The sequence below is a fragment of the Cornus florida genome, unplaced genomic scaffold (genome assembly GCF_030987335.1).
Source record: "Cornus florida cultivar Cherokee Brave unplaced genomic scaffold, ASM3098733v1 CherokeeBrave_3.0.0_Hap2_Chr05, whole genome shotgun sequence".
NCBI lineage: Eukaryota > Viridiplantae > Streptophyta > Magnoliopsida > Cornales > Cornaceae > Cornus > Cornus florida.
The window spans coordinates 98,911,187-98,933,714 of NW_026775575.1; the positions used below are offsets into that span (position 1 = coordinate 98,911,187).

The 22,528-nt window shown below is 34.3% G+C and overlaps 3 protein-coding genes across 3 annotated transcripts; 1 reads left to right on the top strand and 2 right to left on the bottom strand.

Annotated features, from left to right (window-relative positions):
* Positions 1 to 10,997: 10,997 nt before the first annotated feature.
* On the top strand, positions 10,998 to 12,789 carry LOC132309835 (salutaridine reductase-like). The gene is made up of 5 exons (XM_059808098.1): positions 10,998 to 11,035; positions 11,145 to 11,388; positions 11,601 to 11,675; positions 12,020 to 12,202; positions 12,310 to 12,789. Exons 1-5 carry the CDS (start codon positions 10,998 to 11,000, stop codon positions 12,685 to 12,687), a joined length of 918 nt encoding a protein of 305 aa, XP_059664081.1. The 3' UTR covers positions 12,688 to 12,789.
* Positions 12,790 to 13,111: 322 nt separating this feature from the next.
* LOC132310399 (tetraspanin-10-like) lies at positions 13,112 to 16,418 on the bottom strand. The gene is made up of 11 exons (XM_059808573.1): positions 16,365 to 16,418; positions 15,762 to 15,874; positions 15,583 to 15,637; positions 15,399 to 15,454; positions 14,526 to 14,573; positions 14,220 to 14,268; positions 14,029 to 14,112; positions 13,888 to 13,955; positions 13,446 to 13,571; positions 13,275 to 13,350; positions 13,112 to 13,177 (listed from the first exon to the last, which is right to left on the bottom strand). The coding sequence occupies exons 1-11, from the start codon at positions 16,416 to 16,418 to the stop codon at positions 13,112 to 13,114; spliced, it is 795 nt and encodes a 264-aa protein (XP_059664556.1).
* Positions 16,419 to 17,483: 1,065 nt separating this feature from the next.
* LOC132310401 (LIM domain-containing protein WLIM2b-like) lies at positions 17,484 to 19,306 on the bottom strand. Its single transcript, XM_059808575.1, has 5 exons — positions 19,059 to 19,306; positions 18,326 to 18,425; positions 18,204 to 18,226; positions 18,016 to 18,105; positions 17,484 to 17,936 (listed from the first exon to the last, which is right to left on the bottom strand). Exons 1-5 carry the CDS (start codon positions 19,191 to 19,193, stop codon positions 17,661 to 17,663), a joined length of 624 nt encoding a protein of 207 aa, XP_059664558.1. The 5' UTR covers positions 19,194 to 19,306; the 3' UTR covers positions 17,484 to 17,660.
* Between the last annotated feature and the right edge of the window lie 3,222 nt (positions 19,307 to 22,528).

Here is a 22,528-nt window from a genome sequence, read left to right on the forward strand (position 1 = left end):
CCCAAGATTTGTTTACAACAATGTGAATCAAATTACAGAGATTAAACAAAACCATTAAACCAATATACTTGAAAAACAACTCTGAAACTAATCTAAGAAGTTTCAGTCCAATTCCAATCCCTCTGTTCCTCTTCACCATTGAACCTAAGGATCTTATCTCATCCGAGTAATGTCCCCATGGTTTTGTTTGCAGTAGTTCAAATCAATTACTAAGTTTAAAGTTACAACAGAGATTACATGCTTACAGAAAAACAATTGGAACGAGACATGTAGAAATTGTAACAGTTTTGATTTCAACACAAACAGATTATTAATATAACATATACTAAGCATGTAAATTTCAGTTACTGATTGATTAAACCCTAGAGATTATCTAGGTGCACTGAACACGAGCCAAAGGGAAGGAGAAAGTAGAAGAACTTGCCTGATTTCAGTTATGAAAACCCCAGCATCGTTTCTAAGTTTTTGGCAACTACTAACTTCCTTCAAGCCTCCTATGGGTGTGATTTAAACCACCACAACCCTCCTTTGATCCTCTCTATTCTTGTCCTTGGTAGCTCTTACGACTGCCTCTGTTCTCTCAACTCCCTCTCTGTTACGTCCTATTTTCACTGTGCCGTGAATAGGATTCTCCAAAACCCTTAGTGAAACTCATACACGTATATATATATAGGCCCTTAGAAAACCCTAATTAAACTAGAGCTAAGGCAGAAATCCTAATTAAACTAGAGTTGGCCCATAAACTTAAGTCACATACACGTTAGATACTTGTATGACGGCTCCAAGAAAACCCTAACTGAAAACATATTTAAAACCTTAGTTAACGGATTTACATATTTAACCTATTAAATTTAACAATTACCAAATAAGTCAATTTTAAAACAAACAGCTTATCAAGTTCAATGTAACAAAAATAATTAATTAAATGACAAAATTAAATGCAATTAAAACAAATAAGACACAAAATGCAAATAATAACCACAAATAAATAATTATCAAATAAAAATATACTCAAATAATTTATTAAAAATAATTAAAATTCCAATTTTATCCTTTTTAAAACTAGGGGTATTACATTCTTCCTCCCTAACAAACGGAATTCCATCCTCGGAATTCACGAAACCCTGAATTATTTTCATTAAAATTCATTATCGTTCCATTGTGGACGGTGCCTCTGAGTAGGAGCTCCACGAAATTCCAAAACTTCCAAGAACAATTTATGGGTTCGATATAAAGGAAACACAAAATTTATTTAACATATAAGTTGGATTTAGCAACTACTTATTCGCACCTACATTTGTTGATACAGGGTAAAGATCCACATTCCTCCAAATTCCATAGCATAGACTGGCAAAACGTCTACGCATCCATCCTAGTGTTTTAGTAACACTATCCATGAAAAAGAAATTTAATACCTAACAACTGACCTTCCCCGACAACATGCCTTGCTTCCTACGCAACCCTCCTGGTGCCATCAAGATGAGAAATGAAGTAAACACTTCCAACTTCCCACAAAACCCTAGGATATCTGTCCCAAGTATCTCCTCTATTATCAAATATACATTCTCGATCCAATCCCCCCCCCCCCCCCGGTTGAGAGATATGAAGCACAGTTATTACCTCCGTTATCAGTAAAATGTAGAACTAATGCAAAGTCCAAAAGTGAACATTACAAGAATTAGATTTAGCAGCAAACTTGCTCAACCCACCACACTTAATCTGTATAGAATTAAAATTCCAATAGATACTGACAAGTTTGACCAACTATCCACTCCTGATTAGTCCTACTCCCATTTTAATTTAGGCAGTGGCAAAAATCTCCAATGATCTCCGGTTATCTTTTTAACTGGTGATACTCATTTAGATAGTTATATACATCTCTCTTTCCAAACTTGTTCACTGGAACGAACATTTGATGTCTCGATGTTCCGTATAATCGTCCAAGTGCATCAAGAAAAATTGCTACAAATTTTATATCTTAGTCACTCCGACAATATTCACAGATGTGACAAATCCCCCGTTAATACCTTATACTCGGTCTGAGTAAGGTAACACTACCTCCAGGGTCAACTTCGATATTTGAATTTGACCCCCTTAATTTCCTTGGTAAAAACAAGTGTCATTAGTGTATAAACTAAGACCCCAACTTTTAATGTAACAATTAACCGAAAACTCCTATCGGTTGTTGCGAGCATCTTCATCCATGTTCCCTTCCACAGAACTTAATGCAAAGTGCAAATCACCGCATTGATGCATCTAAGTCGTCTTGTAATCCCCTCTATTCATATGAACTGATAGTTCACTAGTTTGAAATAAACAAGGTCTGAGTTGATTTAATTTAGAAATTAACCCTCAACTAAATCTGTAATGATGCTCTATCATTTCCACCTCAATACAGAAAAATGACTACAAATATTTAGTGATCTCTGATGAGCCATCTCGACCATCTAATTTTATTAAACTGGAAAAAACCATTTTGTCCCCTATCTTTGACAGGTGACCGGTCCTACCATCCTATCTTTGACACACCCTACCTTTGTAATATAAGTAGTGTCAATTTGACTCCTTGTCCTGCTTCAAAAGCTTATGAAACTTTTACCCATCCTCTGTATAGTCATCAATGTCAAAGCAACAACTAATTGTTGCAAATTAGGACCCTAAAAACAATTTCCACATTTTATATAATGTAGAAACTTTGGTTCCTCCTCTAAGTACATACCAGCAACTACTCCAAATGACACCCTCGAAAAATCATGTCTAGATTTCGAATAGACTGATAAAACTTAAATCAGTCCATTACCCTTTTTTTTTTTTTTCTTTTTTTTCTTTTTTTTGGCGTCATTCTAACAAGTACCTACCAGCCCAAAATCCTCCGTCCGAACCATAGTGACATTACAGTGATCTTTACCTACTACAACCTCATGAATCTTCCGAAACATTCACAACCACCATTCTTATGGCGTTGTAAAAACGAATCCCTACCTAGCGTAGAGCATATCCAACTACTCATTGTAGATTATTTGACTCTTATTGGTAGTTAAACTATCCCATCCCAAGTAATGTACTCTATTGACGCACATCCAAGTCCAATAGATTGGTTAGGAGTTTGTGTTTCTATCTAAACATATGACCATTTATTTACAAATCCTAGCGTACATAGCGCTATTATCCATGTCATCAAAATAATAGTTGGTTGATCACATACTTGTGTCCCCAACCACTACACACTCCCAATCCGGACAAATTAACAAAAAAATGAAACACGTAACAACAAAATGAAACACATACTATCAAAATGCAACACAAAATAACAAAATCAAACACATAGATACACACAATGCAACAAAACAACCGAAATATAATTCCTAATTAAAACATCCTCCATTCCAGAGAAGAAAACCTCCTTTGAACTCAAGTTCACAAATTATGTCACAAAAATTCATTTCGTAGTTTCGTTGGTAATCATCCAACCTTGAAGCCTGTCTGTAACCATAGCTTAAAAGCAACATTCTTTTGCCTAAACAAATACCAAAGGCTTACCCCTTATCCTCCTTATACGCGGAATACAAACCGTCTATCGTGACTTTACAACGTACCGTAGAACGTCACAACCTAATCCCCATTGGCTCCAGAATGTGATATAAAATCATGTCTTTGTTCTGATAAGAACCCTATCTGATTCCCAACCGTTTAAAGAGTACTTTTCAATTGACTCTCTGAAAGACGACACAAAAATTCATCCACATGTAGATTGATCTACACCAATTCTACTAGTATCATTCACCATACTGCTGGTGACCGAGATCACCTCCGTGCGATCCTTCTTCTTCAGGCTTTAATATCCCCTTTCTTGGAGACACTGAAATTTCCTCCCTTAGGATCCTCTTCAGAATCCTACTCTTCGCTTGTCTCCGTTTTGAAAACAACTGAAGTTATGTTGGTCTCGATAAGCGGTGACCTAACACCTACACTTTAATCCCTCCTTGGTGTATACTTTCTAAGTAATGTCCACCTTGGAACTAAACCTTCGATTCCAAGTTCTGCTTCTGGCAAAGAACTCAACAACATACTCCGTTAGGTCCATATCGCTTCCGTCGTGAACCCTATCCTCTTCCTAGTGTCAACCACTCTGTATCTACAGAATTCAATTGACATCAACTCCTCCTAACGAACCCTAATATGGCTTTTAAGTTTTAAGAGACGCAACGCGGAAGTCCTATAACGAAAACACTCCTAAGGACACTAGAACCTGGAGTGCTCTGATACCAACTGTGATACCCCCGGATTTCCGGATGCGGGTTGGCCAGGCCCACGCCCGATTACCCGAGGATATCAAACCAATTAGCAATAATCGAACACAGAATATAATTAAAACAAATGAAGTAAATAAAATTTGCTGAAAAGAAACTAGAATGATAATCAAAAAACCCCAGAATAAAATTTTATTAACAGATAAACTATTCTGTTACAACTGATCCTCCACGAATACAAATCATTCTCCAAATTATACAACTCGGGAATCCATCTAGTGGACCCCTAAAATATCCCACTGTACTCAGCTGATTGGAAAAAAACCCAAAGCCTAAAACATGAAACAAAGTCCTACAGCATCGGTGGAGTGAATGACTGTATCTGCTCAGCATGATCCAGCTCTAAGACTGGAACTAACGAACACCTGTAAAAATAAGAGTGGGTCAGGCCCACATGCAAATTCTTTTCTAACTACAATCCAAACAGTGACCCGATACGCAGATACACCCTAGATATCTCAACAATAACTATCTAGTCCGTAATAGATAAATATATATCCACACTACAGGGCTCTCACTAGACTATGCTAAGGGTCTCAACCTGAATAGAACGAAACATGCAATACGCACCTGAGTGGGCATGTGTAATACCCCTAGATTTAAAAGGATATTCCTGGTATTTAATGTATTGTTTAAATTGCATTTTTACTTGTTTATTTGTTAATTTTGTTTATTTAATTGATTATTTGTTTTATTTATTTATTTATTAACTGATGATTTTTGAATTAATTATTTTAAGTGTTTTAAATTATTTGATTAATTGTGTTTTTATATTAATTGAGTAATTGTAGTATTAAATGATCCGTTACTTAACTAGGGTTCCCTAAGAAGTTACGTGAGTATTTTAACATAGACTGCTATATGGGCCGATCGACTAGAGTTATACGATAGGGCTGTAATTAAACAAGGATTAGGGTTTAGTGTTTACGCCTATAAATACAATGATCACGTTGGTTTAGGGTTTGGGGGAAAAACAAAGTGTTAGTTCTGCAAAACACAGAGAGATACAGAGTAAGGTTTTGAGAGAGCAGAGCAAGTTTGTGAGGTTTCTGACTGAGGCTTCAGGGTCGGACCTAGGAGAAGGAAGGACAAAGGAGGTGTGGTGGTGGGTTTACTAGAACCAGAGGAGGCTTTACAGTGGTTCGTATTGCCGGAACAGTAGACACGACGCCGGGATTTCATAACTGAAATCAAAGGCAAGTTCTTTTCTTCCTCCTTCCCGTTGGCCTGTGTTCTGTGCACCTAGATATACTCTAGGGTTTAATGGATCAATAATTGAATCAAGTATGTTTTATATGTCAAATTAATCTTATCTTTATTTTGAATTAGTTAGGTGATGGATTTCTGAAGTTTCATTACAGTACTTGTGTTACCTAAGCATGCTTTGTCTGTGGAACTTGGAGTTCTGTAGTTGATTTTAACTACTGTAAACCCATCTTGGGGACTATACTGAACATAATTAGGACTCTTAAGAAAAGTTTAAACCCAATTAGACAGGTTGCAACTGGCCGGAGACAAGGCAGAAGGTTGCAGAAACTTCAGACGGGGGAAAGGGCTCTCACAGAGGGAGAGAGCCGGCTCCATGGAGAAGGAGCCGACTCCCTCCTACAATGGAGCCGGCTCTAGGTTACATAGAGCCGGCTCTAACCCAATGGAGCCGGCTCCATGGTTTAAAGGAGCCGACTCAACTCCATTTTGGAGCCTGCTCAATGTTTTAAAAGAGCAGGCTCTTTCCAGTTGATGCGTTCAGTGGGTTTTCAGCTACTGTTTGGGCACTTGGGGTTCAGGAAAAGTTTTGAAACTTTAATGGGGGTTTTAAACAAATACTTTAATATGAAATCAGAGTCTTGGATTGCATAAAATACCCTCTTTTTATTAATGGAATTAACAGTGCGCAAATTAACCACTTTGCGTGCGGTTAATGGCTGGAAGGTAATTCATTGTCTAGTTCTAATTTGCTAATGTATGGTGCTAAAATAGGATTCTAAATTAAATTTTAGATACACGGAGAAGTCTTTTAATTGATGAATTAGACTTATAGATAGGCTAGGGCTCTGTGCTAAAGATAAAACAGAGTACAAGGATACAACTCAGTACGCTGTTACCGGATGGAAGGAAATAAATTGCTTAAATTAATTTTAACAATTTACTGGACTATAATATGATTATAGAATTGATTTTGAATATGTAATAGAGTCAATGATATATTAGATTTGATATATGCATATCTGGATGTTAATTGTTGAGTTATGAAATCACAATCTGCAACTATATGGTTTAATGCTTGGATTTAATTGCTGGAACTTTAACTGTTTTCCTGCAATTACTTGGATATTGGTTTTGGATTATATATATGTGGAATTTTAATTGCTGAATTAATATATTCTGTCAATTATATGGTTATGGAGGATTGTATGCACCGGTACGGGACGGTGGCATACTAGGGACGGTTTAGCTCAAAATGCTAATTCCTAACCTATCGGATGAAAGGGATGGATTGTAAAATATTGAATCCTAAACCTTGTTTAGTCAGATCGACTGATTAAGTTGAAAGACTATCTGGATTAATTGTGTTTGTGTGTAGTCGGATCGACTGATTAAGTTGAATGACTAGCTGGATTAAATGTTGGTTGTGTTTAAGTCAGATCGACTGATTAAGTTGAATGACTAAACTGGATTAAAATTCTTATGTCAATTCAATAAATAATAAAATGGCATACCTTGGGTTAGACGGACTTTATATATATGTTATGGCACCACGATATGGGCATGAGTCTCAGAGTCGTTGGTTAGGGAGCGTATATGCATTGGGATGCATAGCTGGATATGATGGTTGAGGTGTACCCTGTTAGGTCTAGGTATTCATGCCCACCTTTGGGTGCGTTTTTGCATGTTGCCTTCTACTCAGGTTGAGACCCCATTATAGTCCAGTGAAGGTCCTCTAGTGTGGATATATTTATGTATGAACTAGATAGATATTGTAAGGTATTTAGGTGTATCTGCGTATCGGGTCACTGTATGGATTGCAGTTAGATTAGAACTTGTTCGTGGGCCTGACCCACTCTTATTTTTCAGGTATCGGACGATTCCAGTCTTAGGCTTGATCGTGCTGTGCAGGGATTATCATTCATTCCACCGACGACGTAGGATGTCCTTCTATATTTTAGTATTTGGTTTTATGTCAGTTGTTTACGTTTCAGTTGAGATTTTTATTTAGGGGTCCACTAGATGGATTCCCGAGTTGTAATTCATGGAAGTTTTGGAAGTTGGATTTTATTAAGTTTTATCAGGCTATTGAGGATTTTATATTAGTATTCTGTTCAGCTTTTAATAGTTATTCTTATTTCATTTTTTCATCTGTGTCCGTTTTAAAATACTTTAATTGTTTGATTTCCCTCGGGTTTGGGCCTGGGCTTGATCAACCCATGTCTCGGATCCGAGGGGTATCACAGCATGATTACCTAAGCCTAATAGGGTATACCTCAACCAACATAGCTAGTTACGCATCCTACTGCATATACGCTCCCTAACCGTCGACTATGAGACTCAAGCTCATGTCATGGTACCATAACAATATATATAAATTTCATTCACATTCATCCATAAGAAATCTAGGAAGTCGTTCGGCGTATTCAACCGCACCGACTCATATAAATAAGGAGGATTTTATTTAACAACCCGTACCCTTATTCCAAAATAGGTAGGACTGAATATTTTGAATCAGTCTGTCCCCAGTATGTCACCGTCCCATACCGGTGCATACAATCCACAAAATCCATATAATTGATTGAACAGGTAAAACTGTTCACCAATTAAAATCCATAAGGTAGGAATTAGCGTTTTGAGCTAAATCATACCTAGTATGTCACCGTCCCATACCGGTGCATACAATCCTCCATATCCATGTAAATTACAACATATAAATAATAAGTAAGTAATTTACAATCCAAAACCAAATATCCAAATAATTGCAGAATAGTTTATGCAATGCTACAACAATTATTGTTCAAAACCATAATCCAATTAATTGTAGAATAATATATATAAGATTCCACAATGAACATCCAAACCATGTAAATTACAACATACAATTAACAGTTTAGCAATTTACAATCCAAAAACCATCCCAAATAATTGCAGAAGACAATTTATAGTTTCAGTAATTTAAATCCAAGTGTTAAACCATGTAATTGTAGGAAACGGTTTAAAGGTTCAACAATTAGCATCCGAAGCATGCGTAGATCACATCTAATGTATCAATGACTCTATCATGCATTAAAATTATTTGTCAATCATATTATAGTCCAATAAAATTGCTAAATTAATTTAGCAAGTTAATTCTCTCCATCCGATAACAGCGTGCTAAGTTATATACTAGTATACTGTTTAATCTTTTAGCACAGAGCCACAATATGCTACAAGTCTAATTTTGTTAATTAAAAGACTCCATTATACATCCAAACTTTAATTTAGAATCATATTGTCGCCCCTTAAATTGTCAAATTGAAATTAGGCAACTTAACTTCCTTCTAGTAATTAACCGCGCGCAAGTTGTTAATTAGCGCACTATTAATTCCATTTATACAAAGAGGGTATTTTATGCAATCTAAGACCTTGATTACATGTTAAATTAATTATTGAAAAACCCCCTAAAGTTTTAAAACTGTTCAAGAACCCCAAGTGCCCAAACAGTAGCCAAAAAGTCACTGTACGCTTCAAAATGAAAGAGCCTGCTCCAAAAAAATAGAGCAGGCTCCAAATCAGCCTAGAGCCGGCTCTACCACCACCTTGGAGCCGGCTCTAAACAGGTGGGAGCCGGCTCTTGGCATTCCAGAGCCGGCTCTTGGCATTCCAGAGCCGGCTCTCTCTCCCCCTGTGAGCTACCCCTCCGTTTCAGCTTCGTTCTGACCTCTGTTCCAACTCCGGCCAGTTGCAACCTTTATGTTTGGTTTTAAAACTAAGTTAAGAGTCGTATTTAAGTCTAAAATCATCCCCAAGATTTGTTTACAACAATGTGAATCAAATTACAGAGATTAAACAAAGCCATTAAACCAGTATACTTGAAAAACAACTCTGAAACTAATCGAAGAAGTTTCAATCCAATTCCAACCCCTTTGTTCCTCTTCACCATTGAACCTAAGGATCTTATCTCATCCGAGTAATGTCCCCATGGTTTTGTTTGCAGTAGTTCAAATCAATTACTAAGTCTAAAGTTACAACAGAGATTACATGCTTACAGAAAAACAATTGGAACGAGACATGTAGAAATTGTAACAGTTTTGATTTCAACACAAACAGATTATTAATATAACATATACTAAGCATGTAAATTTCAGTTACTGATTGATTAAACCCTAGAGATTATCTAGGTGCACTGAACACGAGCCAAAGGGAAGGAGAAAGTAGAAGAACTTGCCTGATTTCAGTTATGAAAACCCCAGCATCGTCTCTAAGTTTCCGGCAACTACTAACTTCCTTCAAGCCTCCTATGGGTGTGATTTAAACCACCACAACCCTCCTTTGATCCTCTCTATTCTTGTCCTTGGTAGCTCTTACGACTGTCTCTGTTCTCTCAACTCCCTCTCTGTTACGTCCTATTTTCACTGTGCCGTGAATAGGGTTCTCCAAAACTCTTAGTGAAACTCATACACGTATATATATATAGGCCCTTAGAAAACCCTAATTAAACTAGAGCTAAGGCAGAAATCCTAATTAAACTAGAGTCGGCCCATAAACTTAAGTCACATACACGTTAGATACTTGTATGACGGCTCCAAGAAAACCCTAACTGAAAACATATTTAAAACCTTAGTTAACGGATTTACATATTTAACCTATTAAATTTAACAATTACCAAATAAGTCAATTTTAAAACAAACAGCTTATCAAGTTCAATGTAACAAAAATAATTAATTAAATGACAAAATTAAATGCAATTAAAACAAATAAGACACAAAATGCAAATAATAACCACAAATAAACAATTATCAAATAATAATATACTCAAATAATTTATTAAAAATAATTGAAATTTCAATTTTATCCTTTTTAAAACTAGGGGTATTACACAACCACCCACAGTTCACAATCCAAAGATAATGAAATGCTAAAATGAGAGTCCAACATTTCAAGCTTCAAACTCTTCACCTAGATCTTACACATATATAAATATATGTTATTACATATATGCTCTTTCTTGAGGATGCAGGCCATGAGTTTTCATTACGCAACACAGAGACATCACTAACTAAGGTTGCCCATATCATATGAACCAAAGTTGTATATATGTATGATGAAGATGAAGAAAGCACAAGGAATACAAGTAGAAAGCATATGAAATTGCAAGGCAATTTCTCATCCCCAGCCGGCACCAATACTGACAAACTCACCTCATTGAGATTAATCTAGATTTCTTTTTTTATGAAACAGTGAAAGATCTGTTGCGATTATATTAAAATATGTTGAAAAAAAATACATAAGATATAAAAAGGCATCAAATTTTAAAGAAAAGGCCAAACCACCTAAGGACACGAGGCACTCGTAGGACAGCTATTATATATAATATAGATGGATAATGGCAGCCTCAATGGTACTTAGATTGAAGGAAGATTCTCACAAATTGAACATTCAATATCATCTTGCAGTAAGTCAATAACATTGATCAACTACTCTAGTTTTTCATCAGAAATGGAAGAAACCACCAATAGTACTTCAACAGCAAAAAGGTATCATGACTGACTTTTTTACAGTATGGAAACACAAATTATTCACACACCACATATATATATATATACACACATATTGATAATCTTCAGTGGATCACTGTTATTCCAGGTGTGCTGTGGTTACAGGGGGCAATAAAGGAATTGGGCTTGAGATATGTCGACAGCTAGCATCTAATGGAATTGCAGTAATATTAACAGCCAGAGATGAGAAGAAGGGTATTGAAGCTATTGACAATCTTAAACTTTCTGGGCTCTCAGATGTGTTGTTTTATCAACTTGATGTAAAAGATCCTGCCAGTATTGCTTCATTAGCAAAATATGTACAAACTCATTTAAAAAAACTTGATATCCTGGTGAGACACAATATATTCCTTATGAATTAAGTCATGACTTGGCTATTGCTATTATATCAAGAAAAGATACCAATACCAATACACATACACAATGGCTTAGCATGATGTATCAATTTGATAACATAAAGAGAAATGAAAAAGAGTTGAATAACAGCACTTTGTGATCAGATTAATTGCTAATGGGTGTTTTTGTGGAATAAACTTCTTTACAGGTAAATAATGCAGGAATTAGTGGAATTAATACGGATCGTGAAGCATTTAGAGCCTTCAGACAAGGAGGAGGGATTGTAAGTATTACAAATAGGCTTCCCTGTTAGAGTCTTTATCAAATAACTTCTATGTCATTTGAGGCACTGAGGTTTGTTTTTAAGGAAGAAGTAAATCCAGGAAATGTTTTAAGTAAACTCCCACTGCATTAGTCTTTGCAGAACAATATGATCAATATTTAATTGGATACAAATTCATGAATGTATATTTGTTCTGGATATCAAAGGAATTCATTTTGAATCTAGTTATTTAATATATTTTAAGCTTCTGCAATGTTGAATTCATAAAAAATGAGAATTTCTATAAGTAACCCACAATTTGGCTAGCAGGAGAGTGCAGGACTGAGACTTTCTGATATATGCAGGTGAGCGATGAGAATGCTCACTTGTTGGAGAAAATCATGAAGCAAACTTATGAGATGGCAGAAGAGACTCTCAAGACAAATTATTATGGAACCAAAGGAGTAACTGAAGCATTTCTTCCTCTTCTGCAACTCTCCAATTCAGCAAGAATAGTGAATGTTTCCTCTTCTTATGGAGAACTAAGAGTAAGCAGACACACCAGTTTCATGCATGATTAGCTTGTCGGGTGAAGGAACAAAAAAATATAATAAACTCTGATTCTTTCCTCTCTCTCTCTCTTTAAATTCTTCAGTATATCAACAATGAGAAGGTCAAAGAAGAGCTGCAAAATGTCGACGGCTTAATGGAAGAGAAAATAGACAAGGTTTTACAATGGTTTCTAATGGATTTCAAGGAGAATAAGTTGCAGGCTAATGGGTGGCCCCCTGTAGCGTCTGCTTATAAAGTTTCCAAAGCTGCCATAAATGCTTATACAAGACTCATAGCAAGGAAATTCCCTGATTTCTGTGTAAATTGTGTTCATCCAGGATATGTCAAAACAGATATTACAGGTAAAACAGGAAACTTGACTCCCGAGGAAGGTGCTAGAGCACCTGTAATGCTGGCTTTGTTGCCTGATAATGGTCCTTCTGGCTCCTACTATGATCAGATGCATTCATCCACATTCTAATATAAAAACAGCCTGCAAGTATCCGAGTTCTGGTAACTTTTGGTGAATGATATTGTCTCTGCTATGAGTTTATGTACTTTATTGCTACTTGAAGGTTTTGAATAGCATATGCAACTTCTTTTAAATTCCAAGTTCTATTAATTTCTACCTTTGTCTCTACTATTTAGGTGTTATAGAAGCACAAGAGAATGTTATATCCACTTGTGACTTGCCACAGAAACAACATGATTCTTTTTCACAATATCAGAGAGAGAAACCTTCACACAAATGAAAATTCTTCGGATAGAGATCCTTAAGTAACAAACTTTTGCGAGAAGTTGAAATAATAATACTAAAAATGATTATCAACTAACAGAATTGTAACCCCTAAATTACAAGACTTGATTTTCTTCTTGGAGAGACTTACAGATATAGATGACCCTTTTCAGACTTTAGATCGATTTCTTGCAGCATTTCGTCTGGCACAACATCCTATGAAGTAGATTATTGACTGATGCCATGCACCAGATGATAGTCAGGCCTAAGAATCAAAGTAAAAAATCCCAAGAATATCAGAATTTAAGATTCAACAGATAAGATAGACTTACCAAGACAATGAACAGAACCACGTTAAAGATTGCAACCGCCCTCCATTCGGTTTTCATGTATTCTGCAACTCCAGCCCTGAAAATATGAAATTAAAGAAGAAAATGGCAATGAGATATCGATTTTGAATTAAAGAGAGGTAATGGTGGAGGACATTGGAAAATGACGATTACTTGCAAGAATCACAATCATAGCACTTGACGTGCTTGAAATTTTCGTAGAGTTTGCAGTCCTTGTTGGAACTGATTGGATGAAAGCTCAAGTCGTAGTATGAGGCATTGACGGCAGGATAACCACACCTAAGAAATGAGTTGAAATCCAGCAAAGAAGAAAAGAGTGTGTCACATGCAATTTTCGTCGCTGTGAATTTATTTTCTATAACAAAATGTACATAAATTACTTTAATGATTCTGATCTTTAGATTACTTAACACTAAATTTTTTTATATATATGTGAACAAATTGAACTTCAATGAATGATATTATATATTTATATAGTTATGACACAGGTGTTTGGCTGTTGAATACAAAGAAATAAACTATCCTTGATTCAAACATAAAAAGACACAGGGAGAAACACAATAAAAGTATTAAAGCAGTAAGAAAGAACACCTACTCAGATGGTGGTCGACAGCAACCAGACTCAATTGGGGTTAGTTTTGCCAATTTATACTGTGTAAGAGTCTGCAACAAAGAGGTTATAATGATGTCACAAGAAACATATTAGAAAGTATAACTTAATGGTTGATTAGTTCACCTTATATTTTTTAGATAGGTTATTGCAATTATCAGATTTCACGAGACAATGTTTCAACTGCTTCCAGCTATGGCTATTCTTCAACTGGAACAATAAAGAAGATTAGAATAACAAATATGATACTCTCAAGATGATATTTTAGAGACTTGATTTATTTATATAAATTTTTTTTTTTTTTTTTTTTTTTTTACCTGTTTTAGAAACCATGAACTGTAATCTTGAAGTTGATATTCCTTGTACCTAACCAGACAGAGATTAATGGCTGCAGTTGAGCCAATCCCAGCTCAACCGCGAAGGAAATATGTTTAAGAAAAAGTAAAACGATTTCTATTATAAGCTATAACATCAATGAGCTGAAATTTTTCATAAATCATGAAGATTCGAAATGTGTGATTTCTGATGAGGAAGCAAGCAACTTATTATACACACATCAGTGTTCTTACACCCAAGAAAATGAGGGACATAATGATGTTATCAGAAAAATCACGCAATCTTACCTCAAACCAGCTACATTATGACCAGATCCATTATTTGTTACAATAAACCTAAAAACAGAAAGAAAAAAACATATATTTAAAAAAATTATGCTTAAAGCATATGCTGCAAGCAAGATAAAAAAGACAGATATCTGATATCTCCAGCGAGGTTTAGGGAATACTGCATTGGACATGGCTCAATTTACCACCAATTGCAAAGCAAAAGGAGTTGAATTACAAAAAAAATTAATGACAATTAAGAAACATTGGCTATGTTCGGTTGCATGGAATTGAAGCCTTGGAATTGGTGGAATTGGAGAAAAGTTTTGTTCAAAGTTACAGAAAATTTAACTAAAATTTTCTCCAATTCCACTAATTCTAATTCCAAAGCTCCAATTCGATGCAGCCGAATATAGCCTAAAGTGTAGTTCAAAAATGAAAATGCAAACTTCAATGCATTGGGGTGGTTTCAATTGGACTTTTTAGAGATGGCCTTGTGTAAAGTACCGATTGTATCCAACTGTTTTAAGGTTTGTATACATGAATCCAATCCTGATATTCCACTGTATCATACATCTTAATAGTTCTCCAATTTTCTATTTGTTTCTTTCTTTCTTTCTTGTTCCGTTGTCCATTTTAAAATATGTCACATGTACTATATTTATATAATCTCCCCCTAAAACACAGAGTCTACAAACAGTAATCAAGCGGTAATGAGCTGAATAATGGGAAAAACAGCTCTCATTGCATCCGAGTTTTTGGTAAATCAAACCATCAAGATTGATAGCTTGACCTAAAGCATATTTACCAGATTTTTACACAACTAGCCCATTTTAGCTGTTGGATAAATTTCACAAAGCATGGTAGCATTCAATCAAAAAAAGACATACTTACGCAAAAACTGTGAAGACCAATATTGCCACCAGAATGAAGCATAACATGATCAGATACTGCAAGTAAGTTAAAATTTAAGGAAGTTTCAAGCCAAAGAGGATAAGGAAATACTGAAAAAACAAAAAATGAATAAATTAAAATTTAACAGTACAGAATTTATAATATTGCAAATTGTAAAAGATACAATCCATAACATTATGGAGTTGTTCTTCACTGCACCCAAGAATCCGATCATCGATCTGAAAATCAAACATAACGTCTTTGATATATTTAAGGAAGAATATATGGAAATGAAAACATTAAAATTTAATGAATTCCTTAATTTATTATAGTACAAGAAACTAAAATAAATGGAAAGCTTACATTACAAATATGATGGTACCAAGGCCTAGGACAGGGACAGTGAGGGACTTCCGACAGCCGTCATGATGAGTGCTCATCCAAACCCCAAAGCCTATGACGGCTATTGCTAAAAGCTACACGATGAGGAATTGAAGTCAACATAAACCAACTAAAATTAAAAGGAAAATGATAAAAGTCTCAATCAGTTTTTTTTTAACTAAATACTTGAGACCATCTTATTGAAAACTATATAAGACTCGGAGTATTCCATGGTAAACGGAGTGCTAAGCAGAAATATTGTATCTTTTTTTTTTTTTTTTTTTTTTTTTTTTTTTTTTTTTTGAGTAAATAAAATGTAAACTAAGGTGCACCAGCCGGGAATCGAACCCGGAAAGATTGTATCCAATTAGCATAAAGACCATAAAGGCCCATATTAAACCAAAGTACCCAAATCTAAAACTTTTAACAGCTAAAATCAGACAACTGATACAAACCCAAGAGAAAATACTGTCTGTGTGTGTGTGTGTGTGTGTCTAAGAGAGGTCACAATGTCACATTGAATAATGTACTTGAGAATCAAGAGAACCAATTGGAATAAAAAAAGAGCATCCAAAGGGTACATACTGTGGTGAGAAAGTTGATCCATCTGATAACAAAGGTGCTTGTTCCTGTACTCATTCCTAAAGTTCTAGAGAGAGAGGATTTAGGAGCTGTCAGAATGTCTGGCAATGGCATATGCATATATATAATCTGAAGTGACGCTTGAACTGCAAGGAAAAGGGAGCGGCAACTACACAACGAAAAAAGGGCTAGTATTCATGGGATTATGTTTAAGAGGTGAGGGTATTTTCGGCATTGTGCAGACACAGGCACATTGTTCTCGTTCACAATTAGCATACTACAGACACGACACGATACCATATAACAGAAAGCACTGGTGTTTTATAACAACTTGTGTATGGACAGGAGTGTCCCTAAAGACACTGAATATAAGCAGACAGCAATCAAGTCTTGCCTAACTTGTTTAACCAATTTCTAGCTGTACTTCCTCTCATTCCAAATTAGAAAGTCGGGAATTCTAGTCCCTTGCAAGTAAATGAGTATAGCGTTAGTGTATTTCTTGTCAAAAAAAAAAAAAAAAAATTTAAAAAACCTTCAAACTCAAATGGTACTAACTTCAGTTCAAATGGAACTTCATTAATTAAGCTGAAAACAAGTGCGAAAATCATTCTTTCAATAAATAGATCATGTTGCATGATTAGGGCACTTTTACTATTTAAGGCCATTAGTGTTCATTGCTCCATTAATGCGAGGTATTTGGTATGTTGAGGCTTATATAGACATAATTTTCAACGATATTTACATAACACTATTATTATTTGTTGTCACTTGTTGTTGATTCGACCAGTATTCTCACATTTGATGATGAATAATTGACCATCACAAAGAGTTATGGCCTCAGACCTCCAACACTTTTGCTACCTTGTAATTCATTTTTTTTTTTTTTTTTCCCAAGCGGGAGTCATTCAATTTCACCATATACAACATTTAATTTATGTGTGAGTTACTATTTCCATTAATCACATAAGTTTTTGCCTACTTTCACCACTATTAATTGTAATATCTGATCCTACATGTTCATTAATACACACAATGACAATGTTTATGATGATCTTGCCAATTCAAGCTTCATCAGGAGCTAGAGGAAAGTACAAAATGACTTTTATTTTATTTTGTCTTGCATTTCATTAAAAAATAAAGAGCACATTGAACATGCTTGCAAATCAAAACAAACTTGAAGCCTTAGGAAACAAGAAGTTCCTGATCACAACGCAGGTGCCTAATACAATGAGGCACCCCCGAATTTGATATGCAACAAGGAATAATGTACCAAACATTCCCGATATATATGTGTACATTTTATGATTGCTCTCCTGCCTGGTCTGAATTATCTGGTTGTGCTTCTTGTTCCGGTGTGGATTTTGCTGCTGCTTCCGGTAGTACCACCGTGTTTTTCTTAATTGAACCAATCCTGGTGACATGGTTGTAGGAGCCCTTCTCCTTAAACAACTGCGAAAAATGGTGCTTACAGTACAGAATGCCATCAAGAGCAGCATAGGAAGAGGGTGTGAGAAAGCATGCCCCTTTCGCGCATCTGAAGCATGATTTGTGGTAAAACTCTCCCTCCACAGTCACCTGAAAACAAATGTTACAGATTAAGGACTAACAACCTCAATACAGCTTCACACACACACGCAAAACTATAATTGAAGACCTTCTCTAATGGGTAGACAGTCTTGGAACAGACTGCACATTTTTCTTGGGTTCCAGAGAAAAAGGCAGAGAGTTTGCTAGGTTTCCTAGTCTGCGAATAAGAGAAAATTTATATGAAATTAATATATGAGCAGAGCAAAAGAGTTTAAGAAAACAGGAAACAGATGAGCGCGGATAGAATTTGTGTACCAGCTGATCATTTGGCTTTGCAGCTGATCATCCACAAGAAAAAACAACTCATTAGTCATGTATTAGATAAAAGAGAGGGTTTTTGGATTCCTAAAGTGTGTGTAAGAAGAGGGAAAACTTACATGATTGGACTGGCTTAGGAATATTTCCCTTCTCCTTAAAGAGTTGCTCAAAGTGAGGTTTGCAGTACAAGGCTCCATCCATGGAGGAGTAACTGCTGATCTGCAACATGCATATATATATATATATATGTATATCATATTATATGTGACACACCAAATAAAGAATCATGAATCATATATACTTTCAAAACTCTCATTTTATCTCTATGCAGACCAAAAAAAAAATGTCATCCTTGCTTGAGCTTCACTAGCTAAATTTTTTGTTGTTATTGAACCCATCAAATTTACACCAACTTAATCCATTTGAAACCCAACAACATCAAGCGCTAGTTACAATATTTTCCGTTCAGTTTTGTTCCTCATCTGCTCAAATTCCTCACTTACACGGGGAAAATAGAGGGGAGAGGATGGGGTTTTCATAAGGGTACTTTTGTCAAAAAGATTAGGAAGGCTAAATATATAATTTCAACTCAAAATAGTAATTCCTACATTACTGTAAGAGCCCTCTATTTGTTGCGAGACTCAATTACGTACTCAGAAGAGTATCTGTGAACCCTACCCACATGTCATGAGTAATCACACGTTGCGTTTCGGTTACACTCAGGAAGATTGACCACACTAGGGTAAAAATTAAAAATCTCAAAGAATGTGAGTCTAATTTACCCTTCTTTGTATATTACGTTGATATATGGTGCAGGGAGGTAAAAGAAAGGCCAAAGAAGAATGTTCATACCACAAGCTTTCCATTGCAGTGACTGCATTTGAAGCAGGTCTTGTGATAAGGAACTCCATCTGCTGACAACATTTCAATGAAATGAACAGTCTTATCACAGGCCTTGCATTTTTGTGTTGTCCCACTGAACGCCATTTCTCTTCTGTACCAGTTCTTAAAACTTAAAAGCAATTCCAAATCCTACCCAGTGGTAGGAATTAAATTCAATCCCAAAGTTAATTGACAATTCAATGAGAATTCAAGGGGAGTTCAAAATCTCCCTCTGGAATTGAGATAGAAAGAACTCGCAAAAAATGTCTACTACTTGCACCTTTTTCTTATAATTGTCGGAGTACGATTAGAGGCCAGTAATCAAATGATTCAATGGGTGGAGAAGATGAATTCCACCATGTATCCAGGACATTTGTTCGAAGGTCCGATCGCATTGCGGTAATATGGAGAAGATTGTCCTATTTATAGGGTTACCTCATCAATGGAAAACACAGGATGATATATGAGAGATGTGTTGACCAGGTCTGTTACAGATGGCCTGGAGAAATTTTAAGAGATTGATGTACTTTTCATTTTTGTATTTTGGTAGTTAAGTTTGTTATAAGACAGAGAGGGGGTTATATCTTTTTTTTCTTTTTTATTTGGATAAGTTTTAAAAGTTATATCTTTTTATTCATTTTTGCCAGAAATCATTTATAAAAAATAACATTGTGATGGCAAATGAGTAAAAACGTATCACCTCTTTGATATTTTCCTTTAAAATAGGGACAATTTTAGAATCGGTTTGTGGGTAACTTGTAATTCTTTATCAAAATCGAAGTGTAACGGCTATAAGTTTGGAGTTTTTAATAGTGTAAATTTTTAATATTTTCTCACTCTCTCTTTATTTTTTCGTTGAGAAAATACTGTTTGTAAAGTGAGAAATGAGTTCACTTCATATTTGACACATCATTTACGTAACAATAACTATAAATTAAGTACTAAATTGCATTAATATTTGGTGAAAGGGAAGGAAGACAAGAGAAGAGAGGACAGATTGTAGGTAAGTTTTTTATTAGTAGATAACAAAGAGAAGATGGAAAAAATGCGAGAATGGATGAGACAAGACAGAGGCTGTCGAATAAGAAAACATGGATTTTTCGTGGTCCCACCTAAAAAGCTTACATTTATTGAAAAATTTTGCCAAGTTTTCGTCCTAAATCTTATATCTCTCTATCTCAAATTTGGATTTTCATATTCTCTTGTACCATACCACAAAGTCTAACAAATTGTTTCAATAAATAAGAGAAAAAATAAATAAAAAGAAATGATGACATTCTTGTTTATAAAAGTTACAAAAGAGAAAAGAAAATAAACTATTTTAGATAATTTAATATTATGTTCTAATGTTAAGATGAGAATCAAATATATATTTTTTAATTTCGCCTTTAAATTGTTAAAATTATTTTTATCCGTTTGAGAAACTGCACGTTATACTAACTAGGTCAATAGGTAGTACTCTTTTGAAAGTTTCACTTTAGTTGCTATTATTTCTCCCTAAATCCTCACTTTTAAAATGATGCCTTCCAAATATCTTCTTATCATTTCTTTTCTCTCCTCAATGACAAACTAAACATGAAAATCGTTATCCATCCTTATCTTTTATTTTATTTTCAATTCCATCAATCCAAACAAAGCGTAATAAACCAAAATATAGTTTACAAGCAGAAGAAAATGAGTCACTCTCAGGTCTGCAGCAAAACGAAATTCGAACCACTACTTCACATAGCCTAACACATAATTCTATTTGGAATTCAGAGAACACTAGACAGAAAGAAAGATGAAAATTATAAAATATTTTTTTTCTAACTAATTTTGTCATCTTACTTGTATATTTAAGGAGTAAGTTTATATAATAATATAATTCATTTCATTTATTTTCATGCTCTGTTCGGTAAGAAAGAAAAAAAATTAGATAGAAGGGAGAGAAGAATATATGGATGAGACATCCATAAAAAACGCTAACAATTTATTAGGGTCCATTTGGCTAGCCATAACTGATGTGGAAAGTGGAAAGAAAATGAAGTAAAAGAAAGAAAATGAGATTTCTGTTATGTATTTGGTTAGTATGATTTTTTATTTTTTTTGAAAAATTTGTGAGAAAATATTATTTTATAAGTTTGGATAGCATGAAAGTGAAAAAAAATAATAAATAAATAAATTATGTACCAAAACTAACCCTATGAGTTTAATACTAAATAATATACAATTTTCTTAATATACATCATCACGCAATAGGAATAAGTCAGGAAAAAAAAAAAAAAGGCGAATAATAATAATAATTCCACATATATATACAAATTGATATGGTATATTAGTATATGAATGAATATCTACTTGCCTGCGTGTATATGCGTCCAATTACATACAAATACATATATATGCTAAAATTATGAAGAATTTGGGTTTGCTATTTAAAAATATATATTTTTTAATTGTATTTACGTGTGTCTATATGGTAATTGACTCTTTAAATTTTATTATTAATAATAATTATTATTATTATTTTTGAAGTTTTGATTGACTCCCTTCCTTTGTGAGCGTGGAGAAGAGTCCTAAATTAAATAAACACAAAAAGTTAACTAAAATGTCCGCCAACTAAAAAATTTCAAAATTTTCCTTTTCTTTTTTTCATTTTTTATTTTTTATTTTTTAATTTTACCAAATGAACCCTTATGTTGGTTAGGAGAGAAATGAAAGATAACGTGTTAATTTATTTATTTATTTATCATTATGTCTAATATTATTAATAATATTGTAATTCATAAAGGATATTACTATAAGTTAAAACTTGTTTAATTTATGATAATATATAATTTAGAACTTTTAATATATTTCTACAATTTTCTTGAATAAATTTTAATGCAAACCAAATGCATGTTATAAAATAATTTTTCTTTTCATTCATTTTACTTTTATTTCATTTTCCATTTCTTTTCTTTATTATGTTCGTTATGAGAGAAAAGAAAAATAAAGTTTTAAATTATTTTTACCATTATGTCTAATATTATCAATACTATTGTAATTTATAGATGATAGTACTGTAATTTAAAACTTGTATAATTTAGAATAATATATAATTTAAAATTTCTATAATAAACTATTTTTCATCAGCCCATTTTTGAATAGATAAAAAATTCTATAAAAAACAAAAAAAAAGAGGATGATATCTCTCCTATTATTCTTTATTTACCAACCTAAAGTAACAATACCATGCGGAGTAGTCTGTTCTGCTGCTTTATACGGAGTATTGGTTATTGAAAGTTAAAAAAACATATATGTATATCTAAACTTGCATTATCGTTGCTATATATAAAAATATATATATTATGAAAAAAGGGATATATTATACATAACCTCCCTGTACTAATTTTTTCGTTCAAAATGCCTTCACTAAAATTAAACACCCCCATGAACTAACAAAACCCATCAAGTTGCCC

What these genes read in the sequence shown, in the direction of transcription:
- LOC132309835 (XM_059808098.1), top strand. Translation starts at nt 10,998, where the DNA reads ATGGAAGAAACCACCAATAGTACTTCAACAGCAAAAAG. An exon ending in AGTACTTCAACAGCAAAAAG is followed by an intron (nt 11,036 to 11,144) that starts GTATCATGACTG and finishes CTGTTATTCCAG; the next exon opens with GTGTGCTGTGGTTACAGGGG. An exon ending in TCAGACAAGGAGGAGGGATT is followed by an intron (nt 11,676 to 12,019) that starts GTAAGTATTACA and finishes TGATATATGCAG; the next exon opens with GTGAGCGATGAGAATGCTCA.
- LOC132310399 (XM_059808573.1), bottom strand. Translation starts at nt 16,418, where the DNA reads ATGAGTACAGGAACAAGCACCTTTGTTATCAGATGGATCAACTTTCTC. An exon ending in GGTACCATCATATTTGTAAT is followed by an intron (nt 15,638 to 15,761) that starts GTAAGCTTTCCA and finishes TTTGATTTTCAG; the next exon opens with ATCGATGATCGGATTCTTGG. An exon ending in TTGGTCTTCACAGTTTTTGC is followed by an intron (nt 14,574 to 15,398) that starts GTAAGTATGTCT and finishes TTCTGTTTTTAG; the next exon opens with GTTTATTGTAACAAATAATG.
- LOC132310401 (XM_059808575.1), bottom strand. Translation starts at nt 19,193, where the DNA reads ATGGCGTTCAGTGGGACAACACAAAAATGCAAGGCCTGTGATAAGACT. An exon ending in ACTGCAATGGAAAGCTTGTG is followed by an intron (nt 18,426 to 19,058) that starts GTATGAACATTC and finishes TGCATGTTGCAG; the next exon opens with ATCAGCAGTTACTCCTCCAT. An exon ending in CAAAGCCAAATGATCAGCTG is followed by an intron (nt 18,106 to 18,203) that starts GTACACAAATTC and finishes TCTTATTCGCAG; the next exon opens with ACTAGGAAACCTAGCAAACT.